This window comes from Platichthys flesus, chromosome 21 (genome assembly GCF_949316205.1).
Source record: "Platichthys flesus chromosome 21, fPlaFle2.1, whole genome shotgun sequence".
NCBI lineage: Eukaryota > Metazoa > Chordata > Actinopteri > Pleuronectiformes > Pleuronectidae > Platichthys > Platichthys flesus.
This window is the reverse complement of record NC_084965.1, coordinates 12,601,797-12,623,992: the sequence shown is the minus strand read 5'-3', so window position 1 is coordinate 12,623,992 and position 22,196 is coordinate 12,601,797. Positions and strand designations below refer to the sequence as shown.

Below are 22,196 nucleotides of genomic sequence, written 5' to 3'. Positions count from 1 at the left end.
TTCAAATCAGTGAGTCTCTCTTTTCCTGCTATTGGTGTTGCTACCTCGTAAAATAATAAAATAAAATAAGAGGACTCCTCTGAGAGATTTCTAGAGTATGTCCATCCATATGGATAGAGATTCAGTCCACTATGTTTTGCTGTGCAGTTCCTCTGATCTGCGGTGCTCGGGGTCTCAGCAGTGCAGCTCTGTAGCACTGGGCAGAGGTCAGTTTGTCCAGGCAGGACTCGGACAGACACACAGCCTGACCCATTGATCCGCTCCCCGCGGAAGAGATTTATTGGCCCTGGTGTGATTGGGCTTGGGCTATTTTCACTTACTGTGTTATAGCAGTGTGTGCTCTATCTTTGTGTCTCGTTTTATCTGTAATGTCTTTACAGTTCCAGAGAAATTGTTTGAAATCTATGGTGTGTGTGTCACAGATAATCAAAGCCAGGACTGGAAACATTTGTAATGGTGGACCGTAGAGACAGATCACCCACACACCATTTATTGCAGCCCATACAGCGACGTTCAGCTGTACATCCAGGAGAATCCATCATGGGTCTAATTACACGTCTAGTACAAACACACTGGGAAACCTTTTTGTCGCAAATGCTTTAGATACTGCAGTATGTGAGTCTATGTACTGCACCAATGCCATGTCTTTCTTAGTCTCACCCGGATAAAACTGCAATTTTCTTTTCCCGGGAATCACTTCTGACTTGGCACTGAACTACAACTGGTGAGTGCTGTGAATGGAACGGAACAAGGGACTTCTGGTGTCTCGTTAGCCAAGGCTAGATAAAATGGCTGCAGTTTGGCAATATTTCACGCCGGAAAGTCTCACAAGTAAAACGGCGACCGAAAAATACCTCAGTTCCAAGGCAGTAGTGTTTCTGATTACAACACTGGCAATCTCAGAGCACATGAAGAACCATCACTTGAAAAAGAGCACGAGGAGAGCGCGGATTTATATAGAGACGGCCCCAAAGCAAGAAATAAAACTGACAAACTTCTTGAGTTAATTTCTATGTATATTTCTTTTAATGCACTGGATCAGCCAATACGCAGAGTCCAGGTATCTTTGTTGAGAAGGGACAAATAAAAAATCTGTGGTTGGATTCACGGTGATATAGACCATAACCCAGTTATTAAAGTTCAATGTTTGGTTTTCGATTTGTTATTTCACCTCAGCCAACAATTCAAAGCAAGGATATCTACAAAACTGAGGTTGTTTATCGTAGCATAACAACTGACCATTTAATATTGATATATTGTAAAGTCCAATATGAGAGCTGAGGTCCTTTGGAGCAGGACAATCCACATATGCCTTCACGACTGAGTGTTTTGTGTCTAATGAGCAACACTTCCAGTCTTGTGTGCGCTAGTGAGATATTGTATCTTAGATATTTACATCTAAACACAGAAATGCTCACTTAAAATCCTATTAGCAAACTCAGAAGGCGTGCTGAAAGTCAATGCTGTCAGTTTAGTCTAATGTGCAATTTGCAATGTCTGGTGGCAGCTTGTTCACACCAAAAGGGAAATGAGGCGTTTCCTTTTTGTTTTCTCTCAAGTTCCAGAGGAAAACATTTCAAAGATTCACATTTAGAAATCAACAGTCAAATATGAAAGGAGAGAAACGGTTGCTGTTTGGTTGATCCTAACTAGTAAGGCCAAGTTTTGGGTTTTCTAGATGCTTTTATTTGGTCATGCTTAACACAGCTCCCCTCAGGCCACCTCGGAGTAAAAACAAGACAGGCAGGTGAACAGGGGCAACAGAGGATTCCTGGGAGTTCAGGCAGTGACACAATTAGAAATGTACAAAATGAGGAAGGTTTGAAGATTGGGAAACCAAAGATTGAAGCCGAGAGCTTCTGCGATTCGACAAGAGGAAGTGTCTCTGTGCTGAATGCTAATAAAGTTATCATGTTCAATTACGGTTGTGGTTAATACCATGAGCGTAATTCACAGTCATTCTAGTGTTCAAGTCGGGGGAGCTTATCATCTGCTCTGATCATCTGCTGCTAGGAGCGTTACAGTCGACCTATAATATCTCAGTGTGTATGTTAATTCAATGAGGGATTACTGGGATACAGTGTGTGTCTGAGCAGAGGTTTAAATATGTTATTAAATCATAAAAGATTTTCTTCTTCCTTGGGTTATACAGTTAGGAATTGCTTAAAAGCTATGTCCATGTTTTTCTGCAGAAATCTGTTCTAGAGTTTATCATGTATTAAGACTCTTGAGCAGTTTATCCACTCAAGTGCATATTTAGAAAATTGCACTTCATCAGACACCGTTTAGGACACAAGTGGAAATAAGGCAGTAAAACCTATTTGATGTGACCAGCAGACACTCTTGGAACATCATTAAAACTTGAATATAAGAATGCTTGTGTCCTCAGATGAAGGACCGTGGTCTGAATCAGTGGCTCGGACTTGGGGGTGCAAGTTATTTTTGAGAAATGCAGCTCTTCACAAATCACTACCTCCTGGACCTAACCTGTTGTTCTGAGACTGACTTTACATGACAACAATAACTGGCAAACTAATTTTGTGTGTCCAATGTGAGTCCAACGTGATGATTGTAGATTATGAAAAATAATCCAAGACCCCCAAAATAATCCAAGACCCCAAATCTTTAACAGTTATTCAAAAATTGGGAAGAAATCAGCAATCGGGCACATTTAACAACATGAGCACTGGGAATATAATATCCCGTCGCCTTCTCGTAGATTAATGAACAAATAATGAGTCCGTATGAACATTTGTGCAATTGCAAAACTTAAAAATGAACAATGCGGGGACTGAGGTAGATAAAAGCATCGATGGTGACATTGCCTCTCCCACGGTCTCCTCTCTCCCGTCTGATCTGTGCTGCTCTCGTCTGCTCCCTGTTCAAGGTCTGGATGTCTTCCAGTGGCGTCTTTCTCTCACTCTAGTCCAGTTCATCTAATTGGGCTTGTCACATTGTTCTCCTTCTCCCCAGGAATGACCCTTTTCTGTGTTTGAAGCTCAGTGGACAGACACGCAGACGTCACCTTAAATACCCCTGCTGGTGTGACTTTGCATTTCCATATTTCACTGACAAATGGCAGGTTCTGTAAATCAGTGCCCTCTCGGGAGTCTGGGAAGAGCTGTTGCTGCCTTTTGAATGTTTTTTACACAAGGACAAGTGGTGAAGAAAAGATTTCAGGTTTTATAGCTGATTAGAGACCAAGCTCCAAAAGTTATTGGGTTTTAATTCAGAATGTGCTGCTGGTGATGGTGATTTTGATCCTGGTAAAATATATTTTCAACCTCTATTTATCTTGAAATATACAATCTATTAGCTTACAATTTCGTTTCAGGAACACAGACGTCATAGAAATGTGTCCCGAGCATTTTAAGTGTTGTGGCTGCAACAGCTGAGGTGGAAATCCATCATTTGACAAAGAAAGGGTAACGCTCCAGTGAAGTCACTCAGATCTCAGGGCTTATCTGCATCAACTCTTGTCAATAAATATCATTTTACTTTTTAATCTGCCTTTTTATTTAACTTTGCACTTTCTTCCTGATACCGTCTTTGATTCCCTCAGAGAGTTCCCATGTTCGAAAATAGAAACGAACCCCTTAGGGCCGGGAAGATTTGTTATCCTCGTAATGACACTTAAGCAGGATGGATGGTCTCTGTCATCGTTAAACTCTGTGGACGTCTCTCCCTCCGCCCTTCAATCTATCACCCGTGAAAGCCCTTCAGAACTTTCCCTGATTGCTGACCTCTCCTCTCCTCACACCACTTTGGGGGGGAAAGTTTGTTTGAGTTGCAGAGATGCAGAAGGCGTGTCGGTGAGAGTATCATGATTGTCACCGTCCCCCGGGGGAGACCTTGAGAGCTTCCAAGGACACGGGTGTCTCTTGGCCCGGCTGACAGCTTGTCGATTACCAACCGCCAAACCCAAACGCCTGGGGCGCCCTGATACCTCGCTCCGACCACAGATCTGCACAGATATGGACTGCACGTCTAGGCCGCTCATGCTACCTGTTGCCCTGCTTATTGAACAGTGAGGCCAAGGCTGTGACTCCCTTCCTCTCTTTCACTCACACACACAGACACACACATGCTAAGGATGCTGTTCTGCTGATGCATTTTCTATTTAAGCCAAATAATATTGAAGTCTCCTTGAATACACAAAATGTTGACCCAATTTTTTCTCAACATCTTACTCTGGCTCCTGTCAAACAACATATGCCCACGAGTCAAACTCCACGGGCTTATTAAGCAGAACTCATGGTTTGAAATCACAGCATTACCATAGAAATTGAAAGTGTCAGATACAGTTACCTCGCTGCGCTCGATATGCGAGTTATGTAATGTACGCAAATCCCCCCCGGTGCAGATTCAGTGCCGCCGCTTGCTTACATTTTTCCGATGTTTATTGGAGATTGAGGGACACAATGGGGCATTAGCTCCTCCAGCATCTTGTGTCATGGATGCAAAACACTCTGGAGCATAAGCAGTCACTCTACTGTCGGTACAGATATGGGGGAAATGCAGGTGTGCCCACATGTGCAGCCTCTTCTCTGAAGATCGATGGGGAAGATGGACATTAGATTTTCATACCATGTTAAAGCATCAGGGGGCTCTTCATTCAACCCTATACAGTATTGTAAGGTGTGCAAAGTCAAAGCACTGCTGAGAGGAAACATGTACCTTGGTTTATAATTAGAACCTAATCCCAGTACAAGAACTCGTGCACTTTCCACTGGGAAGCGCAATCCTGAAAACCACCATCTCATAGTCATTCCTTAAAAAGAGCTGCACTTCTGCCTTGTTACCCCCCCATCTCCCTAAAAAAACGATCAAGACTTTGAAACCCTGGGCAGTGAACAGAGCTCTGCTAGTTTGACTTCCTGTGTCTACTACCAAATTACAAACCTCATTTGTGGACGTCCTGTTGGAAGGATGGTTAAATCACCCTCAGCAGTAATTACTCTTCGACGTCTTCGCACTGTTGGTGGTTTCTAATTGTTTCACACGCCTCACAAATCCATTGCAGTTTTGAGGATATGCTGAACTAAACTCCTACTGTGCTGAAAATTCTCTCGTTCTCTTCAGAGGAGCGTATTCCCTCTATTGTCAGATGTGCAGTCGGCAGAGAAACCATTGCCGTGCGACCCCTGTTTGTTTCTACACACGCTGGTTGCTGTCAGAGCTGCTGGAGACACTGGGGCCGAGCAGGAATTTCCCCCTGACCATTTACCTGATTAGCTTTCTGAGCACACACAGTGCAGCCAAGGCTGGCTAACACACAAACACACAAACACACACACACACACACACACACAGGCTGCCTCCCTGAAGCCAACCCCCACCTACTAAAAAAAAACATGCAGATACATGAGCAGGTCCACAAGGGCAAACCTGCAGCAGCCACCAGAGCTTAGGACTACATGACTTTGTGTTGCTGCAATTAAACACGTAAATCTAACACACACAGACACACACACACACACCCGCACACACAAACACACTTTTTATCCATACATTACTGCCAATTCACTGCAGTCTACTAATGACTTTCTTCTCCGCAGTCGTAACCCAGAAGTCAGCTGCTACGGTTGCTCTGACTGGCTTAAACTGGTACAACTGAGTTATTACTCATTCCATATCATGTCAACACACACACAACACACACACACACTCTCACACATGCTCAGTTCACTTCAAACACCAGCTTCAGACGCATCTGTAATTCCCCCCAGCCGACATAAAAGAAAAGTTGCTTTGGTGCCGTAATTATTTTTAGATTTCTGTTGAATGTTGTGTTACCAAGTTTATAACTGAAGTTGTTTTTACCTATGACTTGGCAAAGTTCAGAGATAGGACGTGATTAGTTACAACAATTGATACCAGATTCCAATCATGCACTTGACAGATTTAATATCAGCATGCAGAGTAAGTTGTGGCCTCTGCCCTCAGCACCTGCTACTGTGACTCCCTGTGTGCTTTCCTTGTTCTCCATCCTCTGCACTCTGTTTTATTTTGTTTTGGCAGCTTCCCCTTTGTAAATCTGTCCTATGAACAATTCCCTCAGCCCCCTGTTCTTCAGTGTCTCACTTCCTTAGATTAAAATAACGTTCCCACTGCTTTACCTGTCTTTCAGTAATTTGCCAATAAATCAAGATCAAAACCTAATTTGTGCATTTTATTCTCAGTTTTCCCCCAGTGAGAATACAAATGATGTTTCTCCTTCATTGAACTAACTTGATTTTTTCCCATCACAGAAGTCATAATTTAAGACTATGAATGAGCCGATGGGTCTTTTCTATGTCTGTCTTTGTCGGCTCTTACATAAAACACATGCTGCTCATGCCCATGAAACATCAGGGAATGGCTTATCTTTAAAAATGCACTGAATAACTCTGCAGTGTTTGTTTGCGTGTGTGTCCTCGTGTCTTGAAGGACTGATCGTGACGGAGCTCTCTGACATGTTTACCGCTAATTGATACAAAAGGGAAGAGCTCTCCATCTTTGGGGAAACCCTGTTGTCTTGTTTGCCCTGACTTTTTGTATTTTTTAGGATGTTGACACCGTAGCAAATTGAAGACACGGGGATTATTGAAGACACGGGGATTATCTCGCCACACCGGCCAATTGCTTTCATGCACTCTCCCTTGATAGTGAAGTCAACTACAAAACAGGACTTCTCAATCTTGCGTGGGATTGATTATCTCTGCTTGAACATGCTGGATACACCGCTGGCCAAACAGTCTTTTGTCTAACTGCCCTCTGCTTTACTCTGCTCCTGTAGGAGTTGATGGCCAAGTTGATAACTGAGACCCCAGACCATCCAATCCCTTTTCTCATTGATCACCTGCAGACCAAGCAAGGCAGCCCCGGCAAGCTGCACCGAGCTCTCTCTGGCTCCGCAGCCTTGTGGGCACAGGGCTCTCCAGGTCAGTAACGCACCGTATGTTAAACGGTACCCACGCCTGCAAGCATGCAAAATGTGCACATGCATGTAGAATGAGGCATATATCATTTTACCTTCTCCTCCCTACACTATCCACAGGTTATGATAAATAGTAAGTTGATATAGCCGACGGGGCTTGCAGAGTAAACCTTCAGTGCGTGTACACTTTCTAAGACTGTGCTGTGGACGCTAATTGTGACTTTTTCTACCAACAGAAAGCAAGAACCCTCGAAGGGAGTACAGCAGCTATGAGAAGCCGTGGCAAATTCACCCAAAGAAACCCAAGAAATCCAAGAGCGACCTGGCCATGTCCAGTATCTCCCCTCCTTCACCGGAATCCAAGTCTCGTGAGTTTCTCATTTGCTTCCAAGCCGTCTGCACTCATCAGAAAGGCTCTTCACATTTTTTGGTGATCTCACACATAAACACCCACACGCATAATATGGGACCTGCACACGTTTGATACCTGTCTTATCGCTTGTATCCCAATTACATGCTTCGTTGACTTTAATCCCCATTTTTTATTTGATATCATTGTATCTAATTAAAGTCAGTCACAGTGTATAGTCCGCCATCCTCCACTCCCGCCTCCTATAGCCGTTCTGATGAGTTCATTATGAAGGGCCACTTTTTGTTCACTGCTGCTCCACACTCTCAAGATGAACTCTTCGCCAAAGTTCATGCATCGGTTGAGAATGGATGAAGACGAGGAGATTTCAGTTGCAATAAATCACTAGAGCTCTGGTGTTAGAGTGAAGTATGACACTTGAGACAATCAGGCTTGGAGCAATGGACTACTTCAATTATTTACCATTGTTCTCTGTCATTGCGCAGACCAAGTCTATTTCAGGCGGCAGTAAGAATCGCTCACATTGAAATGGAAACAAGACGAGTGGATGAAGTGAGCAAAAAGAAAACAAGTGAGAAAGAGAAGTCGGAATGAAGTAAACAGCACTCGGCACACAGAGGTGCACTTCAGCTTCGGAGCGTCGGAGCCGCTCCATTCAGCCCCTTCGGCGTAAGACGCCCTGAAGTCTGCATTTAAAGTCAAATCCTATCAAAAATACATGGAAAAGGTGTTCTGGTGTGCAGGGCTGATGAAAAATGTAAATCAAAATGACGGCTTCTCATCATGGATGTATGTGTGGCCAGAGCAACACAACGGCTGTCGTGAACATACAGAGGTCCCACTAATGTGCTGATCAAAATGACTCTCTGTTACATGAGGGCGTTTTCTTTTCTGCAGCGGGTTAATGTGCGCTGGCCTCACGTCGACTTGACTGATGCCTTAATGGACAGCCCCTGTGGGAATTAAATCTTTAACCCTTAATCTAAGCTATTAAGACACAGCACAGCACAGCCCTTTGCTGATGCAGCAGCAGCAGCAGCACAACACACACACACAGCAGATTTCAATTTCAATTTTTTTTCCTCCAGTCTGCATTTGGCAGAGATATGCGCTCTATGTTTCTGGTTGTAACAATGCCAAGGAGCTTAGTCAGGGTAGAGGAGTGTAGAGGAGCGTAGAGGACGGCAGATTGTAGCAGCAGCTTTGACAAATAATCTCAATCGCATTTATATATTTGACAAAGCAGGATTCGTGTAAATGCAAACAGAGGAGCGATGCTCACGTTCAGCACCTTTCGACACGTATGCTGAATTCTCAAAACGGGTGACATTTATTCTAAAATCCTTTGCTGTACTTTCTAGTGAAAGTCTGTGGTGAACGGGGGCTGTTCGTTTGTTTGGCTTCATCACCCACTGGTGTTTTATGTTATTTCAAATGCATCTGTGTTGGAGCCTCAGACTATTATATGTGGATAACACTACAAGTAATTCCTTCCCCTTCAAAGTCATGTTGCTCCTTCCTTTATCAATAATGTCTGAACAGTTTATGAATTAAACATTCTATAGAAGCCAAGCGATGGTGCCGGATGACGTGGGCTGGATGTTAGTACTGTATGTGGGTCATAGGCTGCTCATGTTTGAGTTATCTTGAATGTTAATCAAAGAGACTGACGGATGCTGTCCCCCAGGCCTCATCCTTGAGCTCTGTGCTCCCGCAAGAGACATTACATAAAGTCCAGTTACATATATTACCTTTAAGTCTGGTTGTTTTTTATTTGTGTTGCCTTTCTTGTGTTTTTTTTTTTGTGTGTTTGCCACGTCTAGTGCCGCGGTCAGTCGAGTGCCCCGCCTGGGACTGGAGGGAGAGTCGGGACTTTGACGAGCTCAGCCACATTTTGCAGGAGAGCAAGAAGCTGGGCAAGGCCTTGGAGAGCCTGTCCCGCAGTGAGTGTCTGCCGTAGAGCACCGTGCACGCCTACACTGTACTGAGCCGTGCTTAATGCATCTTAACGCACAGAAGTAAAGTCTAGACCTCTCTGTAAAAGTCACTGTAAATCCTGGGAGGAATCAAAAGATCGAGCAGCTAATCGCACAAACTCGCTGCTAAGCTCAGAAACAGTCTAAGCTGGTATTTCAGCATTGGACGCCTCTCTGAGCTTTAACCTGTTTTCTTCTCTCTGCAGGCATTGCCGTCTCTGATGAGCTCGACCAGGTAGGTAGTAACGGCACTTACTGACATTAACGTTTTGTCACTCAGCAGCATCGCTTCTCTAAGGGCTCATTTTTTTAAGAGCAGCTCCTCTTTTTCTGATGCTGACCTGATCTCATAGGAGTGATATGTGAATTTGACACTTTGGTAAACTCGTCCTCTGCCTCCCTCTCCTCTGCTGCTTCCCTGTGTTTCTTACTGTCAATCTTTTTTTTGTCCTGAGCCCTGTCTTCGTCCTTGTCTGGCCCCTAATTCTCTCCCCACACAGCCGTGCACTGGCTGCTCAGGTCGGAGATGCACACAGCGATTTTGGAAATGTTGGGCTCCGGATGAGGATCACCGCGTGTGTTTTGACAGGGACTTCACTCTTTGCTCAGTGCAGCCGTACATGGCCAACGTCCTTGGCTCTCAGCCCAGAGATCTCCCTGCTTTGGAGGGGACACAATGAATACTAAACACCTGTTCTGATCATGCAGAGACGCCATAACTTGATACTACCCTGGATTTACCGAAGACAAGCGGACATATCTTTGCTTTTTGCAGAGGGCAGAGTTTGAAATGTGTGCTGGCTGGTATTTGGGAGCATCTATGGAGGGAGACAGATCTCAGACAATACACTGCTGCCCGTCAGAAGTTGTCCTAAGAACAGACAGTTATTGAAATAAAAATTACATTGTGTTAAGTAAATAGTTCACAGTACCTCCCCTGAATTCATCACTTTCATATTATTTTTTTCATTTAAATCTGCATTGTTTTGTCTTTGCTAATTTGCTGCTTATGCTTTCTGTTCTGCTTTTTTAGAACTTGGGAGGTTATAACTCAGTGTTGCGCCCCCGTGTGGTGGGGGAGTGGGTTGGTCGAGAGGAAGAGGACGCAGACCCACTTGCTGCGGAAATGCTGCACCCCCCTGTCCCTCGGACCAAAACTGAAGTTTGCTGGAGTGGAGACAGCAGTCCTGCGGGGAGGTAGCAATTGCCATTATATTTGAATGTGTGTGTGCGTGTGCGAGAGTCACTTTAAAATTTGGGGAAATTTCACAAAGCCATTGTTGGCTTTAAAAAAAAGGAGGCAGAGTTCCGACTGTGGCTCCTGCTGCCTGAGGAATGCCCATCTGAATGGGTTTGATAATCCCATTTCAAAGGCGTGATCAAACATGCTTACCATGATAGAGCTTCAACCCAATTTCGTATTAAAGCTAACCTAATTTCCGTGCGCTCAAGGCCAAAAGAATTTTGTGCTCATTTTAAAAGTGGCCTGTCTTTGACAATATAGCTGTCATGTATTGAACTGTTCAATAATTCTTCACCCTCTTTGGAATCCTTTTTTACCCACTCATACTTTTGCAAAACTCCAAAAATAGCCTGCTACCTCTTGGACTTGTGATTTTGTGTTGGTTTGCCTGTGTGTGCGTGTGTGTGTGTGTGTGTGTGTGCGCACTGCAGATGCCGATGTGACTAATTACAGGAAGATCGGATATAGACCCATACATCATTTGCAGGCCTGAGCTGACATATACACAGTGTTAATCTCATTATGTTACTGTATGGGTGGATTATAGGGAGAAATCACTTAGTTAGAAGCCTGAGATGGGAGATGGGGATGTGTGTGGGTTCGCTGATGAGCTCCCCTCTGTGTGTGTGTGTGTGTGTGTGTGTGTGTGTGTGTGTGTGTGTGTGTGTGTGTGTGTGTGATGTTTTGTGTTAACCTATGAGGAGCGTGAGAGGGTTGCTCCCGTGTGTTTGGGACGGTGCAGCGTCCCCACACTAAACACAGCTCCTCCTCTCAGTCAGTAGTCATCTCAACTATCAGCTGTTAATTGCATTTAGTGGGAACTCGCTCCGTCTTCAGATTCAGTTTGGGGATTGAAATCGCTCTCATGTCCGCCGAGATGTTTCTTGGCAAAGCCACAAAGAGCAAAATAGGAAGATGAGGAAAAACATTAATGAAAGTCTATTTTTAAAATTAAGGTTACAGTGAGGTTTCCCAGCCTCATGACTGAAGAGCAAGAAACTGTAAGATTTAGTTAAAGTTTAAAAAAAAAAGGAGCTTAAAACTGAGGACTGGAAAGCTGTCAAGGACCAGCACTGACCTCGCTTAAAATCCCATCTGAGCCCTAATCGTCCGTCCCCTCTGGTGCACACGCACTTTCAGACCGTCCCCACATTCTCTCATGTACATGACCTTATTTGTCAAACCACTCCGTCTTCCTCCTCTTACTTTGTTTACTTGTTTTCATTTTTGATCGTCTTGCTTGCGTCCCTAATTGCAGCCCACCTGTCACTGAGGAACATAAGGCGAGCTGACAGGAGCTGGTGACTGACTGCAGTGTCAGGAAGGATAAATCCAAAAGGGCACATGGGAAATCAGATGCAACTGTGGCAGAAGTACATTTAAGGAAATGTCTTGTTTTGACAGACTCTGTCCAGGGGAATGGGACTCTATCATCCAGTGGCAGTCAGTGTCATGCCCTAAACTTTTATCCTCTTCATGAACCACTTCCTATATCCTCTCTCTTGCAGAACACCAATTACACACAATAAAAGCAGATGATAGAGATAAAAAAGATAGTAGAGGAAAACAGCTTTGTAGCCTTTTACCGGTTTTAATTTCATGTTTATTGTCTTTATGACACCTGAGGTTGGTCCCTATTGGGGTTTTCCAGAAAACGTTTGAGAACATTCAAGCGATACTCGACAGAGAATAGAGGAGCTGCAGAAGGCTCCCTGTTTTAACCTGTTGACCCTCATCCTCCCTTACGTTTCTTCTAAGAGTTGATTCGTTGGGAGCCTAATGTTTGAATGTAATGACACATGAGACACAGGTAGGTTTTCAATTATATATGTATTGCACTTTCATTTAAAACCACAAAATAAGGAGTAATACAAAGAAATACACTTTTCACATTTCATTTGTATATTTCCATCCATACATTTTCATTTCATTCTTTTAATTCAGTTCATTCATATGTTTTTAACTGGGTCCAGAGGAATTCCACATTTGAATGAAAAGGGAAAAACCCAAACAAACTAAAATAAAGTTCACTCTTCCTGACACTTCAGGTTGAGGTCAGTTTACTCCATTGGGTAGCTCAGCGTCTGACAAAATAGGTACAAAATAAAACCTGACCTACAAAAGGTCATGAGGAAAAAATATATAGTTCAAACTTGTTTTACAAAAGTATCATTTAGAAAAGAAAGGATTATAGTTCAACTTAAAAAAAATGTTGTTTAATGCTATTTATGGAATTAATAAGGCAATAACTAACAAAAAGGCAAAAGCATTGAACCAAAATGCAAACCCAATATACCCAAGTCAATAAGGTAAAATCCCTACAGAATAAATACTTGTAAAAAATCTACACCAACCTCAGCACTAAATTAGAGGTTTCCCTATGGGAGTTTTGTATAGTCGCTAGCATGTGGCTAGCGGAGGCAACGCTAACAGTCCAAGAGTTGAAAGCACACGCCATGAGGTAAACATTAAAAACAAAGATCACAAACTATATGCAAGAATATCTCAACTCACCGCGGGTCTGAGGAGAGTTTACCATGGAGATCATTGAGCTCTGCTGCTGCTCATCAGAGAGGAAGTGACCCTGCCAACCCGGAGGTTTATAGTTGAAAATTTGAGATTATTATTATTATATGACTTTTTTAAGATTACTTTTAAATCATCTAAACCCTGGGTCACAATGGCTCCTCTTCTTTTTGCATGTAAAAGGCCAGACTCAGAATAGAAATGTACTGATACAGATTTGTATTGATGTGTGCAACAGTGAAAAGGCAAGTATATAACAAATAAGACTCACAACACCCTCCTTCTCTCTGTCCAGAACAGTTATATTTATATAGCTTGCTGTCCAAAGCCAGAAAATTGTTGAAAAATGTGAAAAATGTGCAGCATCACACCCCAGCGTCCCTGCCTCTGCCATATTAGGAGATTTAATTACCATTCTGAGAGTATGAAGAAATATCAGTCATTTAATGACCCCGTCCCATTATCTGTAAATAGAAGTCATTAAACTGAGATTAGCATCAAGTGATTACTCCCCCCGCTCTCTAATCCATGCCCTCGGCTATTGGAATATGGATATTAATTTCTCCAATATAGAGGTAATACAGTCTTCATGAGTGTATCAGTGTTTTAAACTGTGTCAGTGTTTGGAGATGGTGTTTGGTGATTCCTCAATCATTTTCCATGTAAATCACTTTCAGAGAAGGAACGCCCGGAACAAGAGGAGGAAGAAGTGTGAAGGGGTTTGATTTCTTATCACCCTTAGAGTCAGTTTTAATTCAACAACAGCTTATACCTGGGAAATGTAAAGCTTTCTGTTAACATTTAGATAGTAATGTGTTTAACAGCGATAGTGTGTTTCCAACGGTGCATCCAGTGCAAGCAGCAGCTCCTGTTATTACATTTTCACGTGTTGTAAATCTGAGCCCATAAGCTTTCATGGTAAATAATTGATTATGAAGATAAAATGTAAACAGACCACACACTAGAGCAGTATCTAATTCCTAAAAGCAGAAAGTTGCTGCCGTCACACATCTCCACACCACTGAGACAGTTTGCTTAGATGAAAGCCTGACAAGGTTATTTGCTCCTCCTAAACTCTGCCTCCTCTTCATCATGTCACCTTCAGCCTCAAAATGGAAACAAAGAGCAAAGGGCTGAAGGAGCAGCAGCAGCACCATAAGAAGCTCCTGGCAGCCATGTTGTCCCAGGACTCGTTTGACTCGGTCCACAGTCCGGCCCCCTCTGTTGCAGAGGAGGAGATGGAGGATGAGGACGATGCCATGGAGCTACTGGGTAATGTTCACCAAGCCTGTTTTTTACACCACCTGCTCTCAGACACAACACAAATTGTGTGAATCGACATATAATGTTTCTGTGTTCAGCGCTGAGCTCTTCATGATTATGCTTCTTAATTCGGTCTGAACTTGAAAGATCATATTTGAACTTGTTCTCCGGAATCAAAATCAGAATTCAATCACTGAACTGGTTAAATGATAAGTTATAAATTATAATTTTTCCAGTTAAAATTTAAACTTTTGAAGATAAAGTTCAAATATATCTAAAGCAACAAATTGTTGTAATCGACTTTTATTCACATCTTTGTAGACTCACCCAAGTGGCACAAACTTAGTTTATTGTGGTTCAGACATATTCATCATCGAAGAAGCACAGATGAAAATATCACTGACTAAAAAGAAAATGGATAAATGTGAGGGGTTGAAAGAAAACTAAAATATTCTATTTAAAGTGGTCAAAAATTGATTTGTAAGAATATGTGACGGCTTTAAAGAAAGTAAATTGTTAGGTCGTGTAGAGTTTTTTTTTGTGTATGTTGTGACTGGAGGGCTGCATGGGCAGAGCGGCAGCTAGTTTATGTTGCCGCACTTGAAGAGTGTGTTAGCTGTGAGAGGAAACTCTACTTCCTGTTTACATAGTCCGGCCAGATGTCCTCAGCCACTGAGTCTACACGTAGGTATTCACTCTGACAAGTGGAGAATCCCAAAGTAGCTGCTTTGATTTACTTGTTATGCTTCTTTGTGTCTATATACCGTATATATACAGGTGTCGCTCGACTTGAGATGAATGAATATGTGACAAGTGGAGAATATGATGGGATGTGTTGTTTTGGTTTGATGCTGCGGTTGTACTGATTGCTCATCACTGTACGTGCAGACACCGGATGTAGTGCCTCATGCCAAATTGAATTTGTTGCAGAAGTGTTTTGTAAAGGTGAAGCACTTTCCCTTTCTCTGTCTCTTGTTCTTTTCCATGTAGTCATCTTTACCTCCAGGGGTTATTCTCCAACTTATCCATGCACGGTTACACTCATGCACGGTTACACTCCTGTAAAGGAAGATTATATTCATATAGACGCACAACAGCTGCTGTTAAGTCACACAACATCGCACTTATAATGAAAACATCACTTAAAGGATTTAATACGTCCCTCTTTAAAATAGTCGGTCATGATTTAAATCACTAATACTAGGAAGTGTCGACTTTTATACAAATCTCTGACAGTGTACTTCAACAACCCACAACTTTGCTCTTTTTACTTCCCGCTGTCTCCAACATATCACCAATTACAGTGTGTCAGTGTCTCTTCCATGCCCTCAGAGCTTCTGCCCTGTGGTATCACACCATCTATGAACGCCGTCACTTTCTGCTCCTCTGTCAAGGCACTGACGCTCTAGCGCTTGTTAGCAGTATCTTTTCATCAGGATGACGGAGAGGTCACGTTTCTTATTGACGTGTGGCAGGGAACACCACAGAGTGGAGCTGCAACAAATTACTATTCGTATTCTTATAGTTTTTTAATAAACTGCTCGTGTTGCATATAAAATATTAAATGCTATGTAATTACAGGTTCTAAGGGGAGAACCCATTACATTTTGGTGCAGATCTATGGGATTTTTTTATCGCTGTCTTTAAAATGATCCGACATGACCCTGGATTCAAGCTCTGTCTTTGCAGCTCCAAGTTATAAAATCGTTATTAGAAATAATCTCTGCTTTTCTTCCTCCAAGAAAAACTCTCTACATCTACCATATTGTGTTAATTGATTAATTTTCTCTTGTACATATGGACCTTCACTACATTCAGCTTGTTCTTTATCACTGTGCTCATCTTTGCTAACTTAGAAGACAATGCAATAACGTCAAGGTTTCCTTTTTTTTCTTTTCATCAGCCGAACACGTCATGGCCCCCGGACAGCAATATATAATGGTGATAAATGTAGCAATAAAGCAGGATGTTGATGGTCTGTGGTGGCCCTCCTTGAACACAGCTATGAAACTCCAACATTTTCCCCCGGTGGTTTTTTACATTATGGTCCAGGACGGTAATTCAAATCAAGTAATGCAGCAAGGTCACGGCTGAGTCTCTGTCAAGGCCTGGTCGCGGTGCTCTTCACGGGGACCACTGCTGTGTCACTCGGCCTCGCTTTGATTAAAGTGATGCTAACATCTAGCGTGTGGTGAGCCTTGAGGAGTGTACTGACCGCTATAGGAGGATTTCTAGGCGTCATTAAGAGAGAGAGGGGCTTGGCACGAGCTGTGACCTATGACCAGAGGCATGCAGGCGATGACTTATGATCCTTGGCAGCGATGGAGATGCTGTATTGATCCCTGAAGGAGATATTTATCGTCGTCCACGTGAAGGTTAAAACGTGTGGTCGGCTGTTCAATGGGATTCAATCACTTGCTCGAGGCCTGTGTTGCTGTGAAGGTGCATGATGTCAGAGGGGTTTTCAGTTCTACAGCTGATCAGTGGATCAGTGCAAATGTTCTTTTTTTTATTTACCATAATAGGGCACCATGTGAACTGATTAACATTACCGGTCACTAACTTTGAATATACCTTCAGTCTTCATGGTGCATTGCTACACACTGATTACTCCATTGAGCTCCTTGAGATTGTCGGTGTATATTTTTTTCTAAGCATTTGCTTATGGTGCTCTCTAGTGGATGATGTATGATATTACAACTTCTTGGACGCATTGAGGCGGGTCGAAACATTTCCCTTGACGGTATCAGACGAGTTCATTTGAATGGCTGACAGAAACTGATATATCATCTTTAATATCACAGTGCAATGATCACACATTTAAATAATGAGGCCTGTGTAAGACTGAACATACAAATTATTTGACATTCAGTGGAAAAAATGATTATCATACACATTTTCAATTAAAGACACTTTCTTATAACTTCACAAATCTCAGCATCTTAAAGATCTTCACACAAACACGCAGGTCTGTGTATATATCCTTATTAGGTCTCTGCATTGACTTCCATTCATTGTGGACAGCCGAACCAAAACCTTAACCGTAACCTTAATAACGACCAATTCATGACTAAGCCTAATTTGAATCTAACAACAATCTACAATTCACATTTCACCCATTCACTGTATTCACTTTTTTTTACCATAGTTACTACTTGTACAACACTAAACCTAACCTTACCTCACCTTAACTTAAACTTAACCTTAAAACATGTATTCACCTTAGAATTGAATGACCTAAGTTATGGGGACTTGATTTTTTGTCCCCATAAGGAAAACAAGTCCTCACAACATGAGTACTACTAGCACCACACACACACACACACACACACACACACACACACACACACACACACACACACACACACACACACACACACACTTACACACACACACTAATAATGTAGCATGAATTGCTGATGAGATGACTCTCATCCCAGAGGCTCACACGTTAACCTCAGATGAACATCAGTAGTTTCTCGGTGTAGCGGCTGTATTATCAGACGAGCAGAGCTGGGTTCATCACACCTGCTAATTGGCTGCGAGCCTCCTGGTTGTGCTGATTGCTGCTCATACACAAACATCCCCATGACACAGAAAGGAGAGCAGTTGTTTTTTAAGGCTGAGAAATGAACCCGTCCCCTGGTGTAGATGTGATCAGTCGCGGTTACTTGTCCAAACCTGTGGAGGACGAGGAGAGACCACAGTGATCGTTACAGCATATTGCTGAGTATCCACTGGGAGGCAGGAAAGAAGCTTTGAGTTTGTGCCTCTGCATAACAACCACGACGTCTGTGGGAGAATGAGACGCGTGGTAAACGCCGGCCTTAGAAGATGCAAAGAAAGTTAGCAAATAATCCCCATTTCCATATTGAGCAGAAGGGTTTTCCACACTAAGTGTCTTTTTGCCAGCACCTGGATAAGGAGCTTATGAAAGTATAATACGATTTTCATGGAATGGATTACAATGCTGCTAGCCAGGGCTTAACAGATTGAATACAATTATAAAAACCAAAGACACGGCTTAAGGTTGATTTGTTTTGTTCGGATTCTTCCAGAAAGAGAAAATAAAATCAGCTTAGAGGTTAAGTCTTATTGATTCTTTAACTGCACTGGGGGATGGCACTGTGTTTCCCCAGTTGTTTCCATTAGTCCTGCGCTTAATATTTACCACAGCCGAAACCAAACTGAAAAACGAATATGACTCACAGGTTCTTGTAAAACCGTGGAAAATAACCAGATTTGAGCTTTTGCTAGGCGGTGGAGACCACAGTTTTATACCGATCTGAAATAAGAAACAAGCTGAGTTCAGTGTGTGGGGAGAAACACCCTGTTTATGGCCTTGCACAGTTATTTTATGGTAAGTTAATGAGACGAGTTAGCCAGTTCCCCCTTTGTCAACCCACGATTCTCCTCCTGTTTGGTGGAAGTATTCCAATCCGGGGGTATACCCTCTGAATTCTCAAGATCTGCTCCTGTGTATAAAGTAAGTGTCTTAAGCATTCATGGTAATAAATATAAATATATGTATATATTTTTAACGAGACAAATATTATAGCAAACGTTGTTAATTGACCCCTGGAGCAACAGAAAATTAACTTTCTCAAAAAAATTTACTTTCTGCAGGTATGAATACAAAAATCATACCAACACTACGCCTTCGTCCTTTTCTACTAAAGGGCACTGAGAGCAATTTCTTTGAATTATGGGATCCTGTCAGCGGGTTATAGCCGAACCCATTTCACATGCACACATTTCCATCGTGGCAGTGTAGGGTAACAGAGCGTGTCTCAGGACAAAACATCCACAGTGTGTGCCAGTCATCCGACCGTAAGTCCACAGACCCTTTTTCTGTTTGTCAGCCCACTCTGGCATGGTTCCTGAAACAGGAGAGGAGGACGTGAGAGTCGATTTACACACTCTCCCTGATTCCCAGTGACAGTGAAGATTTGGTGGGGACAGGATGAGGGGATGATGAAGTTCTGTCTGATCTTTGATACACAAAGAGTAAAGCAGTGTCTGGTGCGTGCGGAACAATGCCTGTGTGTGGCTGATTCAGTTTGAGGACATTATATCTGCTTTCATCCGGCGCCGCCTGAGGCACAATACAATGGCAGTTTTAGTACTGTGAGAAAGTGAAGAAAGTTTTTTTTACAATTTCTTTTCACCATCTTAACTTTCAGTAATATCCTGAAATTCAACTTGGTATAAAAAACATTTCTGTAAAGGTATTTTTCCTGGCTTCACATTTACTTTTGTCCAACTATCTAACATTCTGTGGTTAAGGGCTTAGCTGCTGTTATTGACTTTATTGCAGATAGGAAAGACAAATATTGTCTGTGGATATTGATAAAGTCCACTTTAATATTCTTGCCTTAAATGAGACATTTTGTGCGGCCAAAATGTAATGGGAACCAGCATGGCACTCAGTATAAAGCATAACAATGCCCAGCAGTCCTCTTAAATTCAATCAAGCAGCACCAAATTACACACACATAGATTACCAGTCCCTTATAGGTTAGTTTTCGATCCATGAATTATTCCCTAGGAAATCAGGGGACATGTGTTTTAAAAAGAGGGAAACATTTCTCCTGGATCTGCACCAAAATTGAATGGGTTCTGCCCCTTACCCATAATGCATCCTTCCACCCGTTTCCTAGTACCGGTAATGCTTCAAACAAACCAACCAACCAACAAACAGGCCCGGGGTGAAACTTAACCCCCTTGGCGGAGATAATTATGTGTTTGAAATCTTTTCATATGTCATTGTAAGTGGAGGACTTGAGTAATACCGCTTGCCGTGGTAATGTAACCGACTGTAACTGTAACAACATCCCTGCATGTGTCTGATTGCTGCGTTACCATGGCTGACCTCTGCCTTGGGCCAACATCCAGATTACCCGTGCTGGCAGTCAAGGCATGCACTTCCTGACGCCAGCATCAGCAGCAGCAAAAACACACACACACACACACACACACACACACACTCCCGTTGCCCCCATCAGTCCCTTCATCCTCGTCCAACCAACCAAGACACAACAGTTGCCCTGTGAACAGTGTAAACCAACATTATAGCCGTGTCAGAGGAGAGCAGGAGGCGGATGAGACCATAGCCTGTATGCCAGTGGTGTGGGTTGCCTCAGCATTACATTCTTCACAGGCTGGAAAGGGCTGGGCTCACCTCTGAAGGTTCCACCGGCCTGATGGGGAAAAGAACGTCTCCAGTAAAAGTCTTTACTGGGCCCCAATTTGACGCCTGTAAAAGTCTCCGCGGTGCGCATGGATACGTTAATCGAGAGGCAAATTGCTGTGCCATTACGGTGGTATTACTGGAAGCAATTACCAATAGGCAAGTAGGCTCCTGTGATCATACCATAAATCTAGCAGCAGTCATTATGCGGAGCACGGCCTAATCCCAGCCAGCGTACGGATCTCCGGTGTGCGTAAGAGTCTGAGATGAACTGAGCAGATTATCTTAATGGAGGAGAGCCGGACGGACACAGTGATGCTGTATTGTGTCTACTGCAGCAAGACAGAAGCAAAGATAGTAGATGGACACAAGGATGCTAGCTGCGCAAGGCGTAATCTAGTGTGACGGATACGGGACACGTGTTCATTTGTGTTTATTATAGTTGGCTGAAAAAATAAAACGACCTTGCAGTGCTGTGGGCAGATTTATCTAAAGAAGTTACAAAAAGTTGAATTTGTTGTTCTGGCTCCTGTCTGCTTGGAGATTAAGATTTAAGAGACAAGTAGGCAGGTGATGTCATTATACAAAATTGGTGTGCGAGTGAGTGTGTGTGTGTATGTGTGTGTGTGTGTGTGTTTCCGAGTGATTGCAAATGTCAAGCTGCGGCTCTGTTTGTGTGCTGCTGTATCTATGCGTTTATCGGAAACAAGCAGGGAAACGGCGATCAACAAAAGAAACGTTGAGCTCACTGCAGTCAACAGCTCCTACATTATCCCATCACTCATAATAATCCCTTATATTTGCCTTTTTAATAGCCATTCCCCTACAATACCTCTTGTACGGGCACATTTTTCTGTTTGATGGATCACTCGATCCTTTTGTGATTCATATTGCTTCTCGTCTCACATGGCAGCTTTTAACTTGGCAGAGTGAAATATATATTTATGATGTACCTCATTTAAAACATTTTTTTTTTAGAAACATCCAAAGGAAAGTTAAATGCCAGTCATTGCAATGCAGCGGCACTTAAGGCTCGGCCGTGTCTCCACGGACGTCCTCATCTCCGCAGTATTTGCGGTTAGAAAGTGAGTTAAAAGGAGGTTAGCACCGAGGTCTGCGATAAGACTTTCCACAGGCGTCAGAGCTGTGATGTTCCCCTGCTCATGTGTGTCCCCATCTGATTCGGATCAGGCTTTTTTTTTTACTGCCGCACTCAGGGCTGCGGTGACTTGGAGTCTAACAGGCATATTTGTAGGCCGGGAGGGAGGAGGAGGCGCTGGGCTAGAGGCCGCGCCATTGAAAGCCGAGACGTAATTATGAAATGTAAGTTGGAATATTGTTTTTATTACAAAGCCAAACAAATGCGTCTCTGCCGCAGCTCACATCAAAGTTGTCTGTGCGACGACTAACCGCCGAGTGGAGGCTTTGTGGCTCGGGGGGGCTCTAATGAAACACAAATGCTGCGTGTATGTGTGAGGGCAGCTGAAGTGTGAGGTCTGCAAGTGTCACTGTGCGTGTCGGGCTGAGTGTGTGTGCTGTACGGCTTTTTTATCTTTGTGTCTGAGTATGCTGCTCACACATGTGGCGGTCTCTGTGTGTGTGTGTGTGTGTGTGTGTGTGTGAATGAACATTGCAAGGAGCAAGCATCCATCACTCACAGACTATTAATTAGAGCCCAGTGTTATGTGGTGAGATGTCGCCGCTGCTCA

At 43.1% G+C, this 22,196-nt stretch overlaps 1 protein-coding gene across 2 annotated transcripts in view; it reads left to right on the top strand.

The window, feature by feature from the left end:
- Window positions 1-22,196, top strand: part of c21h8orf34 (chromosome 21 C8orf34 homolog) — a 53,235-nt gene that overhangs the window by 4,604 nt on the left and 26,435 nt on the right. For both annotated transcript variants that reach the window (XR_009912020.1, XM_062380066.1), the window contains exons 2-7: window positions 6,779-6,923; window positions 7,156-7,287; window positions 9,113-9,232; window positions 9,472-9,500; window positions 10,299-10,462; window positions 14,140-14,306. Coding sequence is in view for 1 of the 2 variants with exons in the window: in XM_062380066.1 (XP_062236050.1) it covers window positions 6,779-6,923; window positions 7,156-7,287; window positions 9,113-9,232; window positions 9,472-9,500; window positions 10,299-10,462; window positions 14,140-14,306 (757 nt within the window). In the remaining variant the exon portion in view is untranslated. The remainder of the gene's footprint in view (window positions 1-6,778; window positions 6,924-7,155; window positions 7,288-9,112; window positions 9,233-9,471; window positions 9,501-10,298; window positions 10,463-14,139; window positions 14,307-22,196) is intronic.